Raw genomic sequence first — 23,213 nt, 5'->3', positions numbered from 1 at the left:
ACTCCCACACAAATCTTTGGGTGCCAGCTCCGTGGTACCCGTGTCAAAGCATCAGCTGTTTTTTGCAGAGGGAACCAGACGAATACTGACTTTCATATCATATTCTTCAATCAACTGCGCCATCAATCCCAGCCTTCTTCTAACAATCATTTCACTTAAGCCATGCACTCTTGGCCGGTTCAAATCCTCCAAAATTGATCTCACCCAATTGTAGACACTTGCGGAATCAGTGATAATCTCTACTTTCCTTACTTTCCATTTTAGCGCTAGATTCAGTCCCTTCACCACTGCCTCCAATTCTGCGACGTTGATGTGAGCACCGTCATCCTGCTTTCTCATCCAGGCCGCATCTTCCACTACATGGCCATCCACCATTAGACAACACCCAATTGCTAGGTTACTCGCATCACACCAAAGTTGCACCCTTCCTCCAGCAGGAGCTTGCCAAATTCCCCCCACCGGATCTTTCTCTTTCACCCTTGCAAGGATTTCGCCAGCTAGTTGTAACACATGAAGTGGTACTGTTTCATCCCATGCCACTTCATTAGCAAGGCGCTTTACGTAGCTGCAAGCAATCCTCAGCCAGCCTGCCACAGGGTAGTGACCGATAAGTTTACCGAACATAGAAAAGAGCTGTCTCTTCGACCATTTAGCCGGCTCTGGTAGGATTCCATCTCTGGCCCATTCATACGACCCCGCAGCCGTCGCAGTGACTCTCAGTCCTAATACCCGTGCTTCGTTCAATGGGACAGGCTCCTTTGCTCTTAGTCCATACCGTAATAAGTGCCTCCTCACCGTTTCCACATCCACAATACTGGCATCAACAAATATATCATCGATATAATGATCTGTTCCACGCTTCATCTCTTGACTCTGCGACAACACCACCGACAGGATCTTTGACATTACTTTTGGCGCAACATTGAGGCCAAATCCCATACGCGTCATGACGTATTTCTTCTCGCCATGCTGCACGATTTGAAATGTGTGCAAGCGCTCTGAAACGTGAATTTGTAGATATGCTTTTTGCAGATCGAACATATACGCATGTGTGCCTTTCTTCCGCCATTCTCTCAGTTTTTCCTGGCACACCACAACATCTGCACCGGGATGACTCATCACATGCCTATTCATCTCGCGGTAATCCATAACTGGCCGCACCTTTCTTGATTTGTTCGGTTGTTTTACTGCCATCAGAGGGATCAGACCCTTTTGACGTCCATGAACGTCTGGGTTGTATTCTTCCAACCAGCCATTTTGAATCCATTGATTCACTTCATGATGGAACTCTTCTTGGCACTCAGGTGGAATCGCGTACCCTGGACAGCGGTTTGACAAGGTTGGTTCTTCATTCGTCCATTTCCACTCTACAACCCACTTTGAACCATCAAAAATAGCGTTAAAATCTTTATCATCGATTACCAGCTTCTCCACTTCTTCTTCAATCAACTTCTCATCTTCTTCTTCTTCCCTCAACTTCTCGACTTCTTCTTCAATCAACTTCACATCTTCTTCTTCACCCAACTTGTCGACTTCTTCTACTTCAATCGGCTTCTCAACTTCTTCTTCACTCAACTTCTCATTTTCTTCTTGACAACTCACTCCCACAGCAACATATGTGGGAAGTGCACCAAACCGTACTCGAAGATCTGGACCAACAAACACCCCATCCATCCTCTCGATCACATCCGTCCCCAGAATCACCTTTGCATTACAAACCAGACGAGTTGCTATTAAAACTTCCATACAGAGGTCAACTTCGTCAATTTCCAGTTTGACTGTCGCGTCACCATGACAAAATGTTAATTCGCCATTCAACATTTCCACAACTAGCTTTGGTCCCCTCACTGGCACGCCCAATTGCTTACACACGTCTTCTCGCACCACTGATCTCTGGCAACCACTATCAACGAGAGCTTCTACAGATATTCCAAATATTTTTACAGAAATGATTGGCAGTACCTTTTTCCTCACTGTCGGTGGCTGGGGAACCCATCCGATGCTGACCGTTCCCCATTGCCGTTTCCCTGATTGATTGGCCATGTAGCACCGTTCTTGCAGAACCGAGCTATATGACCAGGGTTACCACATTCAAAACACTTTATTGGCGGCAGCCCACGGCCATAACTCCGTCTCCCAATATCCCTATTTGGGCACTCGCGTGCTATATGTCCGTCTTTCCCACAAGAGAAGCACTCAAAAGTCTTTCCTTTGTATGTGCCAGCTGCACAGAGCATGCCAACGGGCACCCTGGTGGACATGATCATTCTAGCTCGTACCACCAATTCACCAATTTCCAGTTTCTCAATTTCAGCTGGCATGCCACATCGATCGGCAGCCCAGTCACAAAAGCGCCCTTTACTATCGGTTCAGAAGCAGCAGGGTCCATACCCACAAGAGTAACCAGTCTCTGGAGGTCGGCTACGAAAACATCAACACTCTCACGTTCTTGAAGAGTCCTGCGCTGAAACTGGCAGTACGCATCGTAACAATTGACGCCAAATGCTGCCAAGAGAGCAGTCTTTACTTTACTGTACTCCTTTTTATCCTCATCACTTAATTGCCTATATACTGAGAACGCCGCAGTGTCCAACATTAGAGGAACATATTCTTCTGGCTTGTTACCTCGCAGTTTCATAACGGTCTCAAATTTATCCAGCCACACAGCCACATCCCCCGAAGTAGCGAAGTCCACATACATAGGCATAATGTCCGTTATCCTCACCGTCGACATATTGCCGCGATAGCTTGTAGATAGTAATTGTATTAACAGAATCAGTACAGGCAAAGTTAGTCCGACACACCACCGCCGCCGCTCTCACGTTCTCCCCACACCAGTGCCTCTCGCAGGTCACGGTGCACATACAACGCATGCAAACCACACTTATCGAGCCGCGGACCAAGAAGAACGCGCGCCCACGACAGAGCACGCTATAACATTTTATGGTTATAGTCACCACTACGCTGTCTCTCGCTGTGGTCGGAGGTTATTCTGGGCTCCTCGTCCCCCGTCTAACTGTTGTTACGGCAACAACAAAAATAAAATCAGAAAATAATAACTAATATATATAGAAAAAGACCAAGAAAAAGCTTCTAAAAAGGACTGAAGAAGGAATAATAACATCGAAAAAGACTGTGACATCAGGCACTCTAGGCCGAGGTGAATGTTGAAGTAAAGTATCGCTACTGACGCGTGTCGTTCGACATCCTCCTATCTGTTCCTTACATCGCATTGTACATTGCGTGTAATTTGCTCAGATGAAAATTATAACCCAACGATTATATATGATATAGTAGCTTTCTACTATGGTTACTGAGGTCGATGCCAGACCCCAACTGGTTGGTCGTTCGGCATCCCCCTATCAGTTCGTTAAATCACATTGTACGTCTTTTATATCGCATTGCACATTGTGTGTGTATCTTGGGCAGATGAAAATATAATCTGACGAATATTGATTATATCCAAATAAAGTGATTGAATAAAATTTGCTCAGCAAATGAGCCATATCTTCGCATGCATGAGTTAGCACTACGAGATGAGACGTAAACAAAGAAAAATCATCACAACTAAAATCGAATGTCGAGTCTACAGTCCGATGTTTTGCGCAAGGCAGCAGATTGACTATTCTCTGAGCAGGATTTTCGAGTATTTAGATACATACGAATCGAGCTAGAATAAACACACATATATTCACGGAAATTACGGTACCATATGCCAATTCAAATACCCAGTGATCTATCATTAGTTGCTCATTTCCTTTCTTTCAACACCTCTACAGCCTTTTCGATGTATTATTAATCATTCATTCGCTTATAGTATGAATTAATCCGATTGAATAAAGCAGAGCTGATTCTGTTCTCAGCACAGTATTGGAGACTTTTTTGTAATCTCTTTTGGTATGGTAGTGGTCCAACGATTAGAGAGATCCTATAGTACCTTCCATATTACTCTAAAGTTTATCTGTTTCTTACTGTTTTATCTCGAATAACTAGTTGAAGCTTATAAAGACATGATAAGTGGAATTACGAATCGCCTATTACAAGCGCAGCAAGCCAGCGTTCCCCCAAATCATGCCGATAACGAAGCAGAGAAAGCCGGCCGCGAAGCAGAAAACGAATTGGAAAAACTCCTATTAACCAAAGCTTGTCTTCCCTCCCGAGACGTGTTCCGAAGGCTGAGAGTGCCCGATAACTTCCAAACGCAAAGACACGAAATCGACTTGGTGGTAGTCACGGGAGATGGCATCTATTGCATCGAAGTGAAGAACATCGGTGGGCAAATCACGCTTTGCGTTGACGATAAGTTTTGGGAAAGGCGTCGTATCAACGGTAAAGTGACTACGTCTGTATCTCAGTTTCCAAACCCGGTTCACGGTATCAGGAATAAAGCTCACATACTAAGAAACCATCTTGGACGTGCCGGTATATGTTTACGTGAGAAAAACTTTTTTCCTCTCGTAGTCTTGATGAACAATAAATGTCAAATCGATGATTTAATCGAAAACGACCATTATGTGATCACACAGAAGCGATTACCGGAATTTTTAAACTCGTTCAGACGCCCATTCTCAACAGTAATTTTGGACTCTGTCACTCCTTCTTTTCTTTCTGCAAAGCTGTCTTATTCGCAGCTCGACCAGTCTAGAAACGCGCTCAATCAAATCGGCACTTGGGACATTGTGGAGCTTCACGGAGGACGATTGCTTACAGGCGATTTCAAAGGATGCGCCGAACTCAACTGTGAAAGATCTGACGTCGAAAAACTGGTTTTCAACCATCAACGGAACACTGCAATGACTTCGCTATGGGCTGTGGCCGGCTGGGCGCCTACTGTGAATGTGACTCTGTATAAACGCGACGGTTCGGGATGGTTTGGGCACACTGTGGTGGCGAACGTAGTGTTACCGTACAACAAAGATATCGGATTTCAGATTGCCGGGGAATCTATGGTGTCCAAAATCCCGGCTAACGATATTCGCTTAATTGCATTGAGTAAATGACTTTTATACGTGTTTTTACCATTGGTACATTCTCTTTGTCTTGTCGATATGTTGCACAATGTGTGCATGATGCTGTCACATAAGCATTGCCTGATTGTTACTGTCTATTACTCCTATTCGCGACGATGGTGTTGGCTACATCTGAAAAATGAATGGAAGCTAACGCTCTATTAGCTTCTCGCATGTATTGTATGCGAACATTCAAGCTCTATTGTATATCACCATAATGAATACGACACTATAATGGATGGGAACAATATCATTGGTCAAAACCACCATATTCCTGTGACACGTGACATAGCTAATCAATGAGGTGGTCAAGCGCATTCATCAAATGCTCGATTTAAATAATTTCACCTTGAAGTGCACTAGAATAGATTTGTTCTGAGACAACAGTTGACTGCAACAATTTCTATGGTGTGAAAGGTAAAATCTGTAACATAGTTATGGAAACTCTTTCTAAACCGAATCTATTTGTAACACTTTTAGTCTTTGTGTGTTCGTGATGGCTACTTTTTAAAACTGTGGCTGAATATCAGTGCAAACAAATCAGTGATACATAGCCTACATAATTTTTAGAGGTATAGACGATACAGTTCATGTTCTACTTCTTCCGCAAATGAATTTAGTTTAAGGCACCACCAATCACTACTGCATCGGTATCCGCACTAGGCCATACTGAAAGCAATATTGAAGGGCATTTTGACCAACTATATAGTCTCATTTCAATTTTTGCTCTCTTTGTGCATTAGAGACAGGGTTGTTTACACCATATTGAATCAATATTATCGTTGTGTTATTGAATCAATATTATCGTTGTGTTACTCCAGTAACAAATACTTGCTGGTAATTATGTGAACCAATAAGCTAAACAATCACTGCCATGCCGCTATGTCAAACCTTTTTGGTTTTAGCAACCAGGAGGATACATAACTGTAAATTATTTTTGTGTGTATGATTACGAGACGCTGATATCATTTTATTCTATAGTCATGTTAATGCTAAGTGGTAGGTTCTTCCACCAAAGTTATAAGGGCTTGCCATGTTGATGTCTGTAAATAGCTTCTCCACTGCTGTCATTTTTCGCTTGGCTTTTTTACTGTATCATATTATTGTTGTATATTGAAACCACCGTGTTAATACCTGCTGGACAGTATTTACGATACGCAATTGAGGTTGAAGTTTGATGTTAAATGCACGTAACCATCGTAGTTTACATGAACTAATCACGCTCTGAAGTAGATGCGTTCAAATTGCCCTGTGATTTATTTGATATCTTCAAAGATATGTTGGTCTGCCATTAGTTGCCAGATTAAACTCCTTGCCCACAGGAAATTACAATGAATTCGGGCCAGCTTTTGGTAATGTGGGGTTTTCCACACACTCATGGAATGCCACAGCGACTTCAATGATTTGAAAGATGAGTCAGTCCGTATTAAGTCATTGTAATTTCTAAACTTGATTCAGGTGCGGAATTGGAATCGATTTGTAGTAGCTTTGATCGACGAAAGCAGGTACGCTGTCTCGGCTTACGGAGCGATGTTATGCAAGAATTTTCCTTGTCGTGTGCCATCACTGATGGAATTATTTGTTATTGCAGCAGGCAGCTGTCTTCATGCGTGCATACGTGATTTGTACATATCTGCGAATCTAGTCTGGCACTACTTGATTTGTACATTACTGTGGTTGTATTTGTTGTCCTTGTTTCATAGTAAAATAAAATCTTTTTCATCCAGCTGTTACTCTACTCAAGGGCACATCAAATTTGGTATCTAAATTCACGACTACCAGTTTTATCTATCGTGAACAATATCACACTGTTGGATCTAAGGACACCTAGTAGCACAGCACTTGAAACATGTTACACAAACCAAAGTTTGTAGATTGTTCATAGCCATTTGTCAGCAACATTGGCATGACATACAATAGGGGTGTAGTAAATAATCAGTTGTATGTAACATGGACACTATTTATTCATGGGCTGTCTAGTAGCTGCAAGGTCCACCATCCTGTTAAGATTTGGTAAGATGATGCAGACGTAACAAATTTCCACATTGGACTAAACATACCACAACACGAGTGGATGTATCAACTATTCTCACACACTATGGAAGCCAAGGAAAACTACAAATCCAGACTCCAGAGTGTGAAGCCTGAAACACTGAAGTGGAAGTAGCCATACACACAGCCACTCTCAGATTTGATGCATTCAATGTCATCATGATTAACAGTCCCCATTCTCCTACACAGTATTCTGAACACATCACGGCACCCTGATAATTCACCCACAGGCACTAAAATTCAACACAGGCGTTGTCATTAGGATATATTTCGCTGGAAATCAGTAATTACTATCGAATCTACACATCTATCACTTATAGTCACGTCGTAGTAGTTTGACAATATTACAAAAAATAAGATAACATTATTGCACACAACCATAGATGGCGGGCGTTAGACCCGGAAAAGTACCATGCCTAGCCTATCGTGGTGCTCAATAATCTGAACTACGCGTTCAAGAGATAAAAAAGACGACAAAGAAGGTTTCCTACATATGATCCTACATCAAATAGCCTAGCTTGACTTAAGGACAGCATAAAGATCTTAATGCCATTTTGCCTTGGCATACCAACAGTTCATAGCTATTTAATGGTCATTACTATGGAATGGTTAGTCAGTACAGTACATCCATGTCTTAAATGAAGAACGAACCTATTTCAAAAGTCAAGTTTGAATAGGCCCAGTCAACTGCTCATGGCAATACATTACACACACTCCAGCAATTTTGTAAGATATTTTAGAGCATACGAAACGAGGAAACAGAACAATAATTTCACGTAAAATGATCGCGATCAATGTATGACGCACAAGAGACAAACTTGACCGTGATAAAGTGGTTGGATTCGATCAAAAATTGGGTCCAAAATTTTCAGAATCATAGCTTGCACCATTACTATCGGACAGTGTATTGCGACCAATATGCGTTGCGAATACAGCATAAATCAAGCTGTCAGGCGCAGCGGCACAATTCAGGTAATACCAGAGTACGACTCGCTCATCTAAGCAGTAACATTACTTAAGCCCTTTACATATAAACATACATTTCATTGGGTGGATGTACATTAACCGAATATCCCCCAGCTCAAGATGAGTCGATAATAATAACGCATTTAATCTGACGACGTCGAGACCATGGTAGTAGCACAGGGTTAAATATATTACGAAATCATAAATAGAGACTATTTACTTGGCAGAAAAATGACATCTCCCAATTTAGGAATAAAAATTATGACGCTTCATGGACTGGTAACGTTTCTGATGCGGGGGCCTGGATAATTCGTTTACAGACATGTACGATACTATCCAGATGGTCACAAATGATGATTTTTCAGTGACGGCAGCCAGAAAGCTGAGTTAATTTTTTACAGCGGATTTGAGCACGAAATATTCAATGTCTGACAATTTTGTCTGCAGTTTTTGCACAAAATGTCAGTCATTACCAAATCATCATCCTAAATCAGGAATCCAAACATAAACTGTTCAATTTGCTAATCTTTGCTACACTAGTTTTATAACGCCAACAATTGATTAGTGTACCGAAGTAATGTGATTGGATTTGCGACATTTTTGCCGCCGATTTTGGACATGGAATTTCTGGCATATCGTACATTTTTTCAACCTCTGAAAAAGTCATTATGAATTCGGTATTTTTCCAGTAAATCCACATTCTGAGATTGGTATTCGAGTCCATTGCAGCACAGTTACAGGGAAAAGGACGCAATCTCAAAAACTCCACAACCAAGCCCAGCATAGAAAAAACAAACATCGGAAGTCGTCGACCCCCTGTTCGACGGGATAGCCCGAATGTCGCGAACGTCGGATGAATTTTTCGGAGTAAAACAAGTTCAAAAAAGATGTTGGCCCTTTTCTTCGTATTCCGCGTAGGCGTCGTTCAGCTCCATGAAGATCATTTTCGCGAATTCCTCGTGTGGCTGGCCAGTGGCCTTGTCGGGATGAACCACGAGGCACGCTTTACGATACATCTTTTTCACCTGAGAGAAGATGTGAGATTTGGTGCCAAAATCAATATTTCAGCTTCTCCATGAGGAGCTTCATTGCCAAGCCTACGCATGGTTTATAATATCACGGATCGTTAAGGCTGTATGATGAACAACGGGATTGGTAAAATACACTGTTTAGCATATTCAATACAGTATATTCCACTAAAATGGTGTGAATTTGGCCCATTTCTGTGCTACCTTCGTATTATTGGTGACGCAGTGTTGGCCCCGAGTTTGGATCATGAGCAGGGAAAGTTTCTGCAACTTTTTTTACAGCTTCCTAAATACTCGGAAGTTATGTAGAATGGTTTCGCAGGCTGTTTGAAGGAATCTTATAGTGCAACTTTTTTCATTTTTCATCAAAGTTTTTTCGATTTTTCATGTGATCAACTTTTTCCTGGAAATATTTGGCAGTATACGTAAATAGATCGCTTGATTATGTCACTGTTTTTGAGAATTTGAGAATTTTGGTGAAATACACGGCCAAATTCGAATGAAATACCGTAAATCAGCGCTGATTTACGGTATTTCAGTCGATTTCGGCCATGGTTCCTTACAATGCTATTATCCACAGATGTTTTTGAGCGTGTGGCTTTCATTAAAGCTGGTCAGATGTCAGAATATAATGCATATCTTTTTAAGTACGTAACAATACCGCATGCTCAAAAGCTACATTTTACCAGAATGCAGGTATATCCGTGGTTTCAACGCAATATTACAAACTAATTCAAAACACATTCAACTTTTCTAAGCCTCTCAAAGTCGGTCATATTGTTGTCTTCAACACCAAACTTACTGATTCACACAGGCCACCTAAAATATGCATGAAATCAGAAAACAACAAACCCATACGCGAGTTTTCCAATACTGAATACTCAAAGGTTGATCATGTCCTTGGTATTTATCATAATTAAACGAAGACTTACGTCGTTAGGCTGTACAAGCTGATGCATGCCGCACTGATTCCAACGTGCACCATCCCACAGCACAGTGTGCAACGTAGATAGAAGGGCCCTAACATTCCTCTCCTTGCCTTCGACCCAGTCCAAAATCTGCGATTGAAATAGAGCACGGCGCTTTTCACTACGGCAGATACAGCGGCATTGGGTAAAAGCAGAGAATGATAAAGTTGAATGGTAGTGATTTAGATTGAAATATTTCATCCAGGTTTGGATCTGGAGCAGAAAGAAGGTAAGTTTAAACACCAGTTGGGGATGATCAGGATAAGGTTTATCAATAGTAATACGATCATTGCTGATAGGTTTGAATTGCGGCTAGGGATGACGAAGACAGTTCTAGTGGCATCAAATACAGAACCAGATTCGGATTTTGAAGCTCGTCCGAAGCTAGGTTCAACGGCAGTTAGGGATATCCAAGACAAGGCATTAAATCCACAACCGAATAATGATTTGAATACATGAAATGTAGAGCCTGACGACCAATCCAGAGCGGAAGGAGCTGAAATTAAAACAGAGCCCGCGCGCACCTTCACTTTTTGCGGGTCCATGTCTTTGGTCCTTGTGGCCTTTTTCAGGTCGGCCAATTTGTTTCGCGTCTCTTCCTTTTTCGACGCCGTGAATCCGCTTTGCGACAGCAGGTCGTCGAAAGTGTTCTCCTTCACTTGAGGTTTGACGTCTGCGAAAGAAGTCACAGTCACAGTCAAAAGAAAATCTATCGACAACTAGATGATACTTGATATTCCAATAACGATCAGGTTAAGAAATAAACGTGATTTTTCTTCCAAAGCCATCGTATTTTTTGGGGATGCATTAGGCACTTGGAACTTTATTTTGGCTGTGTTGGTGTTCAAAACCTGCCCTGAATAGACCGACTAGCTAATAACACTGTTTGTTAATTAGTCGATTAACTTTAGCTTCATAATAATAAGAGTTCATTTATCAACGTGAGCCATAGCCTCGATACTATTTGCCACTGTTGAAGGCTATAATCCTCAATGGGTCGTATCGCCGCATACAAAGAACGTAGCACAAAATACACAGTATGCACGTTAGTGGAAATGACATATCAGTGAGGTCAGGGTTGTGATGGCTGGAATTCGATTTTTTGATGACTCGCATTTGAAAAAATGACCCGACTCTATAGTGAATTTTTGCATTGACTTGGGCCATGTCATCTGACTCGAGACTGGCACGGCCAAGACAGACTTCATTGTAACTACGAAGAATAGTGAAGTCACCACATTACTGGTATTTCGTCTATCAGTGCTGATACTTGAGAAATAGGGCCAGAAACTGTTAGGACTGAGGAAAATTACTATATTATGAAGGCGAGCTATTCTATATCACTCGAGCAGAGTTGACAATTGTGGATTGAACTCAAAATGGAACACATGAACACTATGACTAGACCCTCGGCTAGCTGACCTGAATTGGACTCGGCTGTGAATTTAAAATGACTCGACTTGACTAGAGTAAAAATTGTAAAAGTGAGATCGACTCGTGACTCGGAAACTTTGTGACTTGATTACAACCCCGTGTGAAGTCGTGATTAACCCACATGGTCAATAAAACAAAATATCTTGTCTTCAATGCTGTATAACTGGCATTTGAAGAGCTTCTTGGAGGTACAGAACTTCAGTATACAATTCAATAGTATATTCATACTGAAATGAACCCGAATATTTTCGGCTGACACTCGTCAGGGGTAATCGTCAGGAACTAGTAGAGAATTGGAAAGAACATTGTATACGATTGTTGATATACAATGTTCTCAGCAATTCTCTACTAGTTGCTGACGATTACCCCTGACGAGTGTCAGCCGTGAATATTCGTGTTCATTTCAATATGAACATACTATTCAATTGTATAACTGGCATTGCATTCTTTATGGTCGCATAAATAGGTACATATTTCAACTCTCTACATCATTCCTACTGTTGTGATGTTACAATGCGTGACACTCCAGCCTACTAGACTCTAAGCTTACACTCGACCAGCCCTAATGACAACCACAACTACGGCACTCACTGGACTTCCATCCTTGATTGTTGGAATTGGCAAAGCCGCCCAAATGATAGTTAGGCTTCGACGGCTGATGCGACGCTGCTTGCTGAGGTCTCTGCGGTCCGCCCATCTGATACGCGTTTTTCTGCATCGCCGGCTTGCTCGGTGGCGCCGCCACAGGCTTTTGCGCGCTCTGACTCATCATGGGTTTCGATGGCTTGTTGAAATTTCCAAAATCTGTAACGAAAAACCAACGGTTACAGTGGGAGTCGGACAGATGTCAGAATTTTTGCCGAAATCGATATAGCCGGGTTTCCATATCTTTCATATTTTGAAAGGCGTTGTCCTATAAAATTACACTGTTCGTATCTCAAAGTTTTCACTCCTTTTGAAAAGCCATCTCCAATAGAGATACATTTATTTGCAACATAACTATTTAAGGACGATGTCTTAAAAAAATTACATAACTTATAGAACATTGTCTTCGTTTCTATGATTTTGCTAATGTCTTAAGAAACTAATGTAACGACTGGTCGAAGGTGGCGGGCAATGTTCCCTCTAAGCTCCGCACGTGCGCAATTGCGCAGTGCTGTCACGGTCTCTGAGCACAAAAAATCCGAAGTGATGACCTTTTTTTTAGTCGTTACGCACTGTTGTCCGAGGGACTAAGCAGCGAGTTGGTGAGTGCGCGCAGACTCGTGAAAAATTAGAGGGAGCATTGGTGGTGACCTTTTTATTTTTAGTCATCCGATTACAAATTTCGCGCTCAAGAGGTTTCAGCTGCATCTGGTTTTTGATCAGTGCAGACGGCAGTCTTCAATATAGTCAATACGACATATTTTGACGTCTTTAGACAAGAACTTGCAAGTAGAGGCAGTAATCTGATTGGTAGCCTATATCCCGTACAAAATTGATTTGGTTATTCGCAGTCAAACTCTAGCAGAGTAGAAAACTAGTGCTTCTAGTAGAATTGTAATTCAATTGAATAATATATTCATATCAAAGTAAACCCAATTATATTTGGCTGACGCTTGTCAAGGTTAATCCTCAGCAACATAGTAAAGAATCGGAAAGAAACTCGTACGTACATCAACAATCGTGACGCCAAATATATCGTCACCGGCATGAGAATTTGATTAATTGAGACGAACAGATGACTTAAGCCAGGGGTTCCAAGAGTGGGCGAAATCCCCTGCCCCCATGGGCGATTTTGAGAAACAAGGGGTTAACATACCAAAGAGGGCGACTGGAGACGAGAATGTTAGAACGTCTGTTGAGATATATTTAATTACCACGGCCAAAAAATGCACATGAAGACGGCTTATTCTGCACATGACGCGAAAAGGGGCCAACTTTAAAACGGAAAATAGACTTGGAAAGGGAAACCTACGAAGAAAAATGAACATTTTTAGTCAATTCACCAGCGTTCAATGTGTATAAATTTCCCTGCAACTTATGTGCCCTCTTTTTCAAGAATTTGTGTCGAGCTTGATAAGGGCACAATGATTTGAAAAAGGTTGGGAGTCATTGGCTTAAAAGCTCAATGTGCTATTTTCTGTTGGCACAAATTTGATTTGAGTGGACTCCAAGACATTAAATGAAAGAGAAAAGTCATAGGAGGGATGATATCACTAAAATGAACGCCATTGCCATCCATCACGGAGGGCCTGCCCATAAAAAAAAGGTGCAGCTTCAAAGCCCCGCAAGATTACTCAACCAGTAGGATACTTACCCGCGAATGGGTCAGATTTATCGGCGGGCTTCGCGGCTGCCTGACCGTTTACAATTCGTTGACTCGCAGGCTTCTGTAAATTCTGCTGCGAGTGCCCCGCCGAGACTGAAGAATTTGCACCAAAACCGTTGGACTTGGAAGAACCAAACGGGTCAAAAGACACAAACTCCGATTGCGCCTCAGATACCGCGGCTTCCTGAGGTTTCGCCGCTGGCGCGGACGTAGTGGAAAAACTGCCGAAAGGGTCAAAGGCAAAGTCCGAAGAGTCGGTCATACCACCCATCAAGTCAACCCCGGACGCCGCAGGTTGTGGCGGGGCACTCTGCGGCTGGGACGTAAAATTCGAAGACCCGGACAAGATATCGAAATTACTCGTGGGCCGGTTCGCGGGTATGACGGGTGGCGGGGCATCACTGGTCCCGCTGGATAACCCTAAAAGATCAAATTCGTCCTGAGAATGTTCCTGTTTAGTTGTTTTTCGCTCGGTGGGCGGTGTCAGTTGGGCTGCCGTCGGCAGGACACTGTTACCGGGGGTAGGCGGTGGCGACAACCCTAACAAATTCGCGTCGGACTCATTGTCGGGCGATTTAACCGGGGCGGCCGCGGTCTGTTGGGTCTCCGCCCCGGACCAGTCCAGAGTTTGAAAGAAATTGGCGGTCGGCGCGGTGGTTGGTTTTGGTCCTTCGGTTTTTCGTGGTTCCGCTGGCTGCTGGACGGCTTTCGGTGGGTCCAGGTCGCAAGTATACGTGATAGAGGGCATCGGGTCCTCTTCGGCGTGACCTGAAATTATCCGGATTTCAATTGGATGTGAACATAGTAGATGTCGTTAGTACTCAAGAAATATCAATACCGAAAATTTTGACATGATTACAAGTGTGCACTATGCCAGCATGCAGAAACTAAAGACTCCCTCTTTAGTTCGAGTAGCCCCGAAAATTTTGACATGATTACAAGTGTGCACTATGCCAGCATGCAGAAACTAAAGACTCCCTCTTTAGTTCGAGTAGCAGCCAATGAATAAAATACCTTTGAACTATCTCTAGGCTACTTGATGCCAGTAAAGCAGTGATTCTCAACCTTTTTGTACTTGCGGACCACTTTTGGACTGTCAAAATGCAATTAGGCTAACAACTATTTTGTAAATTCAGAGGACCCCCTGAAAATGCTTCCGGATCCCCTGTTTTAGAGAACCACTGCTGTAAAGCAATCCAGTTTTTTTTTAATAAGTCATCACATTAAGATCATCTCTATCTAGGCCAGTGGTTCTTTATATTTGTTCCTCCAGCGCCCCTTTTCGAAATTGCAATGGTAATGATGCACCTAGTTCTTAACTCAAACATACATGTAAGTCTACTCCAAACAAAGTAAACAAATCATATTACATACATGTGAGGTTGTGGGTCACAACACAAACAGAATCATTCGTTATGGTACAGTGAAGACTCAAGTTGCAGCTGTCTAATAAAAGGATAGCACAAGATCATCATTCTGGGAAAGAAGCCCAAAGGTCGCTCACTCTAAAGTGGTATAGCGCCTCATTCTCCGATATCGACACTGTGTGTCATGCAAGATATATTACTTAGGTTTTCTCAGCAAAAGTTCTCGAACTCAGAAACCTATCTAGCGTGAACAAGGTGTGTTAGGGGGAAAATTTGCGAATTTTGCACTTGAACTACGGTTTACATTTAGTTACTTGGTTGGTTCTAGTTCTAATCGCCAATTTGGCAAATCCTGTATTTAGTACAAGTCAAGCTAATGGCGAGTAAATTCAATTCGAAATTGCAAGAGAACCCACCGAATTTCAAAAGTATCTCCTGCTGTTCCTCCTTGCTCGAGAAGAGAATCTTCGGATTGATCCCTTTTGCGGAAAAGTCCTCCCAAGGCAAGTCGTCGGTGTCGTGGAAATCTTCTTTGGACGAAACCTCGACGTTTAGTGTGACTTGAAAATTTTCAGGGTACTTTTCCCGGATGTCGCAAGCGTCCAAATCGTATCTGAAACGACACACGGTTTTGTGGTGTTTTGAGAGAGATTGACAACGACACTGCGATACTAGAGTTCTAATTGTAGCGGGAGAACCCCCGGCCCCTATGGGTTAACCTCAACATACTTCTCAAAATGAACGGCCCTGGCGCCGTCGGGCAGGAATCCGGTGTTGAACTGAAGCTGGAACATCTTCACCCCGCTCTGCTTGCCCTGGATTTTGCCGCCGAGAATTTGCCGGGCGTGGAAGAGCGACACAGACACGTCGGAGCAGCCGGTGATGTGGGCGTCCACGTCGATGACCGCCTTGGGCTGGTCCACAGAAAATTGTCTGGAAATAAAATTTGGAAAATTTTAATGCGCCTTTTCGAATGAACTCGTGTTTTTCTGATCCTTCAATTTCCTATTTCTTTGGTTAATGCTGCTTTTCACATAGGTGCGACAAAAGCAGGACTAATAAATGGGATAAAACGAAGGAGGTGGCTAGTGACGAAACACTTCTACTTTTTCAGCGGGGGTTCCCAACCTTTTTATGGTCGCGGCCTCAAATTTCGATTTGAAAATGTCCCACGACTCCACTCTCAATTTGGCGTGCTGAGCGTCATCACTACGCCGTTTTCTTTTTGGACATGTCAAAATAAGTCCAAATTTTGTCAAAGTGAAGTCAAAACTTTTTTGCCAGCTGCATTTCGTTTGCATCGTAGAGTTAGCACTGACGGTGAGTGTAGGAAAGTATCTTTCGTTGCACTACGACAAATTTTAATTGTTTCTACCATAACGTGTGATGTAACTACTGGAATTCTCCGTAGGTCCAGATTTCGGTAACGTAAAGGTTTTTCATGCAAAAATTTTATCAGTTTTTAAGTCAAAAAAGTTTTTTCAGGCCAAACTAATTCGCAAGGACAGACAGTTCCAACCAGAAATGATGAAGAAAAGCAGTACAATTCTAACTTTATGTGGGAAAACACCTATATCACATACACGAGGTCAAAATGCAAGATTTTCAAAGTCAAAAAATGTCAAAAATCAACTTTTTTAGGTGAAAAGCTTAGATTTTTTCAAGTTAAAAAAAAAACCGACTCAGTCATCACCTTTGCCCAAACCTCATGGCCTATGAAGGAAGCTGGCGACTATGTGCGCAGCAATAGAAGTTATGCAATTATGAACTCCTCAGCCTCCGTCTAGCAAGCCCAGTGGTCCCCAAAACGAAGTAGCGTTGACATGTCTTGAAAGTCATTATTCATACTTGGTAATCGGGCATAAATTTACGGCATAAATTTGACTTCTACATTTACCCACTACACTTTCATATTTTACTTCCCCTTGCAGTAGTATTCACATGTTTGTGAAATAACTGCTATTACTCCAGGTATAAACCGAATACAAACGCTGAATAATTTGACCGCCCGTGGTCGGTTTACGATATCAGCATTTTGCCCATCTCTGTTCACACCGCAATACCAACCGACCGACCTCATATCCTCGTAATCCCGCGCAGTGGTGACGATCCTCTGGTCTCTGACGAAGATCTCGCAAAACGGCCGGCAGCCGTTGCGCTGCCGATTGAACAATGGCACCGGTTGAAGCACGATAGACTTGACTTTCAGCGGTCGCTGGTGAGGTACGATTGGTCTCTCAGGCTTCACCATCCCGCACAGGTATTCCATATATCTGGAATGAAAAGACGAGGAAGGCATGAAATGCCGAAGAAATTCAGCTACGTCTAGCAGATGGGACAATATCGATTAGGCCTACCTAAAAACGTTCTGATATATCGTTTTCAAATGCTAATCCTATTCCAGATTCAATCACGAGCCCAAATTGACTAATTGTATTAGTTCAAATGTCGCACAAATAGCAGAATCAGGATTATAATGACCCAGGGTTGTAACCAAGTCACAAGGTTCCGAGTCACAAGTCAATCTCACTTTTATATTTTTTACTCGAGTCAAGTCGAGTCATTTTCAATTCCCACCGAGTCAAGTCCGAGTCCAAGTCAGCGAACAGAGGATCGAGTCCGAGTCATGGTATTATGACTCGAGTCCGAGTCCAAGTCATTGTGTTGACTGCTCAGTTTCCATTTAAAGTCTTCCTAAACCCACTTTTTAAACTCTGTTCGGTGATATCGAATGGTTCGCATTTATAATATATCAATTTTCCTCACTTTTAGCAGTTTCTGGTCGCATTTTCAAGCACCAGTACCAACAAACGAAATCCAAATAGTGTGTTGGCTTCGAAATTACAATGAAATGTCGGTCTTCGCCGTCTGAATCTCGAGTCAATGACTTGCTTCGAGTCCTGCGCAATGACTCGAGTCCAAGTCGAGTCAATACACAGATTGACTCGAGTCGAGTCGAGTCATTTATGTATTTTGAGAAAATGACTCGAGTCGAGTCGAGTCATCCGAAAATCGTGGCTCGAGTCTGACTCGAGTCGAGTCATGACTCAAGTCATTACAACCCTGTAATGACCCGAGTCGGACACGTGTCACAATGATTCATTGACTCGACCTGACTCGAGTAATTTTCTTTAGATTGGTAAATGAAAAGACTCGAAACAATTCGTGTATTGACAATACTTGTACTCGAGTCACTGCGCATGACGCGACACATTATATTGACTTATTCAGGTATCGTATATCAGGGTCATAATCGAAAAATAAGGCCAGAAACCAGGGTTGTAATGACTCTAGTCAAGATTTTTTGGTGACTCGACTTGGGTCATTTTTTCAAATGCGTAAATTGACTCGACTTGGACTCGAAACTAGGACGGCCAAGAGTCCAAGACAGACATTTCATTGCCACTTTGGAGAATAGTAAAGTAGCCACATTATTGGTATTTCGTCGATCAGTCCTGATACTTGGAAAATAGCACCACAAACTGTTAGGATTGAGGAAAATTACGATATTATGAATGCGAGCCATTCTATATCGCTCGAGCAGAGTCAAAAAAGTGGCTTGAACCGGACTGAACTCAAAACTGAACATGAACAGTGAACACAACGACTTGGACTTGGACTCGAGTTACAATACTATGACTCGGACTCGACCCTCTACTCACTGGCTTCGACTCGGCGGTAATTTCAAAATGACTCGACTTGAGGCAAAACTATAAAAGTGAGATCGACTTGTGACTCGGAACCTTGTGACTTGGTTACAACCCTGCCAGAAACTGTATCTTATCTGTTTGAATAAACATGTTTAGAGGGAGAAAAATGAGTGTATTATGAACCCGAGGGATTCGATATCACTCAAGAGTTTCACAGAAGTGAGTTGAACCTGACTTGAACTCGAGACTGAACAGTTAACACTGTGAGTTGTACTCGGACTGGGGTCTACAAACTATGACTTGGGAGTCTACCCGCTCCTCCCTGACTTGGCCTCGGATTTGACTCGGCGGTGAATTGAGAATGACTCGATTGACTCGAATCAAAACCATAAAAGCCAGATTGACTAGTGACTCGGAACCTTGTGACTTGGTTACAACCACGATAACAATTGCTGCAGCGAAACCAATAAAGAACCCCAATTACAGCAATTGAACTGGGGGAACAGTAGGCTACCTTTTATGCGACGGAGATATTCCCGGATTCAATCGTTTCATACTGAACATGTACAGGGCCGCGTCTGGCGTTAAAAACAAGCCGCACATGATGAACAGACTGCAGGCTGCCACGGCCGAATTTGCTTTTCCATCCTGAAAATACCGTCGATTACATATCTCCAACGCATGCATATGTAAGTGAGATCACTATTGAATTGCACAATAGTTAGGAACGGTGGGGGGGCCTACTTTACAATTTTGTTACACGGAAAGTGCGTTTTGAATAGATTTGCGTCAAACTTACTAGAGAGATCGATACCTAATCACACAATATAGACTTTCTTAATTTCATCACACAAGAAGTGCTTTTACGATCAACTAGCATCATATGTGTGCCTCAGATCGCTACAGTAAACCAGCTTTATCACATTCATATAATGATCGAAGAATAGTAAAATATCACATCTATTCATAGTTCCAGTAGCCATCAGACATTAGCCATGAAGTTAAATCTAGCCTACTGATATTGAAGTTCAACTTGAGCCGGTGAAATCTCTACGTGTGGGCCTATGTGGCATCGCCGTAAACTACTTTTTACAACTACGGCATCGATACCCGATACCAACAAGAGTATTTTCACGTCGTTTCGTTTTTCAATCTTATTAGAAGTAAAGTTGATCACCGACTCGCAATTAAGCTTTTAGAAGAGTAGTGTCAGGCCTTTGAATTCATTCTGCGTTAGTAGCATTGGTTACTACTTTAGTCCCATGTGGTTAAAACAGGGTAGAAGTGGCGATTCCAGAATTTTTATTCCACGCAAGGAGACGCAACGTCCAATTCAACACACAGGACACAAAGACATGTAACGAAGAGATAGGACAATGTCGAAACGACCAAGTCAGCATTCTCAATCTCCCAATCCCTCGGCTTGGGATCGATCGAATTGAAGAAGGATACCTCGCAGTGTACTACGGCCACATTCTTTGGGTCCTTTTTCAACCATTGAAAAATCTTCTTACAAATCGAGAATATCGACGGAAAATAAGGAGCAGACTTTAACGGCCAGCCGCCGTAAACGACTCGGTTATAAAATCTGAAAAGCAAAATCCATGTGATTACAAAAGTTGAAATTTTTTGAAGACTCAAATTGACTCGAGTCGTTTTTTCAAATGCGTAAAATGACTCGACCCTAGTCAATTTATGTATTGACACGACTTGTGCTCGATTCATTGTACATGACTCGAACTGAGTCATATGACTCGAGACTAGGACGGCCAAGACAGACATTTCATTGTAACTTTGAAGAATAGGCTAGTAAATTTACCACAGTATTGGTATTTCGTCTATCAGTCCTGTCACTTGGAAAATAGGGCCAGAAACTGTCAAGACTGAGGAAAATGACTATATTATGATTGCGAGCCATTCTATATCACTCGAGCAGAGTTGAAAAAAGTGGGTGGAACAAGATTGAACTTTAAACTGATCAGATAACATAATGACCTGGACTCGGACTTGACTCGGCCAAAACTAGAAAAGTGAGATTGACTAGTGAGTCGGAACCTTGTGACTTGGTTGCAATCCAGATCAGTACCCAAGAAGTATCTCGTGCTTTCAGAAAGGTTGGCGACCCCTGCACTGATAAATTTTACACAGTAGAGTAAGTATTCATCCTGATATATTCTGTCACTCGAAGCTAGCCCTAAAAATACAGTTGTAATTCGAAAAATCACGGCAGTCTCATTGCAAATTTGTAAAATTTACAACAGAAGACTGGGTTCAACAAAAGATGCACATTGCACAGTACATACTTGGAACAGATCTAGGCATACACTTTTCGCATCCACAAAAAGTCGAGTTTATGTGAAAGAAAATAGGTCTTACTTGGCGACATTATATTGTCTCTGCGAGAGATTGAAGACGGCGTATTTGTCTGGGTGTCTCGAATCCAAATGGGCGCGAACTGTGTCGACGTGATTCTTATACGTGCCCTCCACGCCCTCGGCAGGATATGACATCACTGTAAATGGGAGAAAACCAAATAGACACAAGTTCTGGACAACACACATCAAATTCTTTTGTAGGCTATCATGCCAATGTCTACAATATAACTGCATGTCGCAGACAAACCAATATTTTAAGCAAGTATCAAACTGTAACACATAATTCAAAGTGAAACTACTAATTTCTCAGAAATTACTCACCAATCAATCTCGACGTGATATAGGTCAAATCGAGTTCGGATTTTGTATAGCTCGCCACGGTTTGGGCCATTTTCGACGAAGTGTCTTTGATGTTGGTCAGAAGCTTCCCTGCTCCGCCACGCATCATGCTGAAGAGGCCGCCGCCGCCAGCACCCGAGTCTGACGTTGCTTGAGTCGTATCTAAAAAGTAGTACCTCTTTACGAACTGTTTTAGACACATTTTTTGAGAGATAAGTCTAGGTAACATTGCAATTTTGCAGAGAAGAAAGATTGTTAGATTCGACCCTGTTCCAAGCAATAGGCTATCATGTTGCACCAGTCACGAGATATCCACCAGGAACGAACACAGCATTTTCTCCAATTACAATTTGGATGGGTCAATGGGACCAGCCTGTAGGCCCATAGTAAGCAGGTTTGGGTTGCAAGTTCCTTTTGTGATAAGCTTCAAAGTTAGAGTTAGTCAACGGACAGGTAAATTATATGTAAATAAAGTCAGTATTACTTTCCTTACTATTACTAATTCTGTGTTAATTTTATGGAACAGAATATTCAAAGCTAAAACTGAGTAATTTTTACGTGAAACAAGGTTAAACTACTATCCAATCCGCTCCCAGAATGGTGCCGCAACAGTACCGTCGTCATAGTCCTCTGAATCACTGTAGTCCTGCTTGAAGCTGGTATTTTCGTCAGAGGAGACTTTCATGTACATCCCAAACATCACAGTATGACTACAATGCTTTCTAATGAAGTATTCCGAATGATGCTCAAATCAATTGAAAACCAGAGCGCCTGGCTGCCAGGCCTATTAAAAAAAGGACAGGTATAGATGGTTTCCGGGTGGGTCCAAGACCATAGATTGGCAAACGTCTGTGCTCTGTGGTTCTGCTCCAAGTGAACTTTTACGTTACTGGCATTGATGGTACAAATAGCCTAGTTTTCCATACAAAGAAATGGGAACTAAACAATGATAATACTTGCATGGAGAGCAATACACATGTAGACCATTGATTCATTTATACAATCACCTAACAATTTGTGCAATGTGTCAGTCTGACTTACTTATTGAGAGAGTCTGTTTCAATTAAAACACTCAACACTTTACTTTGAACTTGTGTAGCCAACTCTTAGAAGACATTGGGATTTTGGTATTAATTCACAAGATAATTGTTAATTTGTCATCCTTGTTACATCAATTAATAAGCTATGGTACATGTTTCTAATGGTCTTTATGATACTAGGAAATATCACATGGCTACACCGAGGCCAAATTCCATGGATTAGAAAGTGTACCGGCTAGGTTATCCATATAGATACTGGTATGCAACTTTTAGTTGCTGATTGTAACATAACTGAGACGAAATTATGATCTCATGGGCTTCTACTATAACAGGAATTCTTGGCCATACACAAACTAACTAACTAAACTTTAAGCTACAAAAAGTAAGATGATAGACACACTTGAAAATTTAGAATCCATGACATACACTTCAGACTGAGCTTTACCAATACAATTCGAAGCCTTGACACATACGAATTACAAGTTTTACACTTTATCCTCACAATTCCTATGTTGAATGTCCCAATAACCTAGCAATTAATTCACAGACTATCACTCTTGCAACTACAGAAACTTATGCTAGAAATTTCTTCCAACAACCTAGCCTGGTAATTTCTCACAAAGACAATGCTGGAATCCGAGTCAATGCTAACAATATCAACCATCACCAACTAG

General features: G+C 42.1%; 2 protein-coding genes across 2 annotated transcripts in view; one reads left to right on the top strand and one right to left on the bottom strand.

Moving 5' to 3' along the window:
* Positions 1 to 3,760: 3,760 nt before the first annotated feature.
* LOC145436119 (uncharacterized) lies at positions 3,761 to 6,735 on the top strand. The gene has a single exon (XM_080313402.1). It carries the CDS (start codon positions 4,011 to 4,013, stop codon positions 4,998 to 5,000), a length of 990 nt encoding a protein of 329 aa, XP_080169528.1. The 5' UTR covers positions 3,761 to 4,010; the 3' UTR covers positions 5,001 to 6,735.
* A 574-nt stretch (positions 6,736 to 7,309) lies between these two features.
* Positions 7,310 to 23,213, bottom strand: part of LOC145436118 (cyclin-G-associated kinase-like) — a 42,168-nt gene continuing 26,264 nt past the window's right edge. Inside the window, exons 10-21 of the mRNA XM_080313401.1 lie at positions 21,482 to 21,661; positions 21,162 to 21,297; positions 20,238 to 20,373; positions 19,300 to 19,433; positions 17,211 to 17,408; positions 15,865 to 16,068; positions 15,552 to 15,748; positions 13,757 to 14,536; positions 12,049 to 12,261; positions 10,548 to 10,696; positions 9,988 to 10,113; positions 7,310 to 9,052 (exon numbers count right to left, since the gene is read on the bottom strand). Coding sequence (XP_080169527.1) covers positions 8,906 to 9,052; positions 9,988 to 10,113; positions 10,548 to 10,696; positions 12,049 to 12,261; positions 13,757 to 14,536; positions 15,552 to 15,748; positions 15,865 to 16,068; positions 17,211 to 17,408; positions 19,300 to 19,433; positions 20,238 to 20,373; positions 21,162 to 21,297; positions 21,482 to 21,661 — 2,600 coding nt within the window. The 3' untranslated portion in view covers positions 7,310 to 8,905. The remainder of the gene's footprint in view (positions 9,053 to 9,987; positions 10,114 to 10,547; positions 10,697 to 12,048; positions 12,262 to 13,756; positions 14,537 to 15,551; positions 15,749 to 15,864; positions 16,069 to 17,210; positions 17,409 to 19,299; positions 19,434 to 20,237; positions 20,374 to 21,161; positions 21,298 to 21,481; positions 21,662 to 23,213) is intronic.

The sequence above is a fragment of the Botryllus schlosseri genome, chromosome 3 (genome assembly GCF_051294905.1).
Source record: "Botryllus schlosseri isolate E-star chromosome 3, Bs_hap1, whole genome shotgun sequence".
Taxonomy (NCBI): domain Eukaryota; kingdom Metazoa; phylum Chordata; class Ascidiacea; order Stolidobranchia; family Styelidae; genus Botryllus; species Botryllus schlosseri.
This window is presented reverse-complemented; position numbering and strand designations above follow the sequence as displayed.

Coding starts and splice junctions, on each gene's coding strand:
- LOC145436119 (XM_080313402.1), top strand. CDS start 4,011: ATGATAAGTGGAATTACGAATCGCCTATTACAAGCGCAGCAAGCCAGC.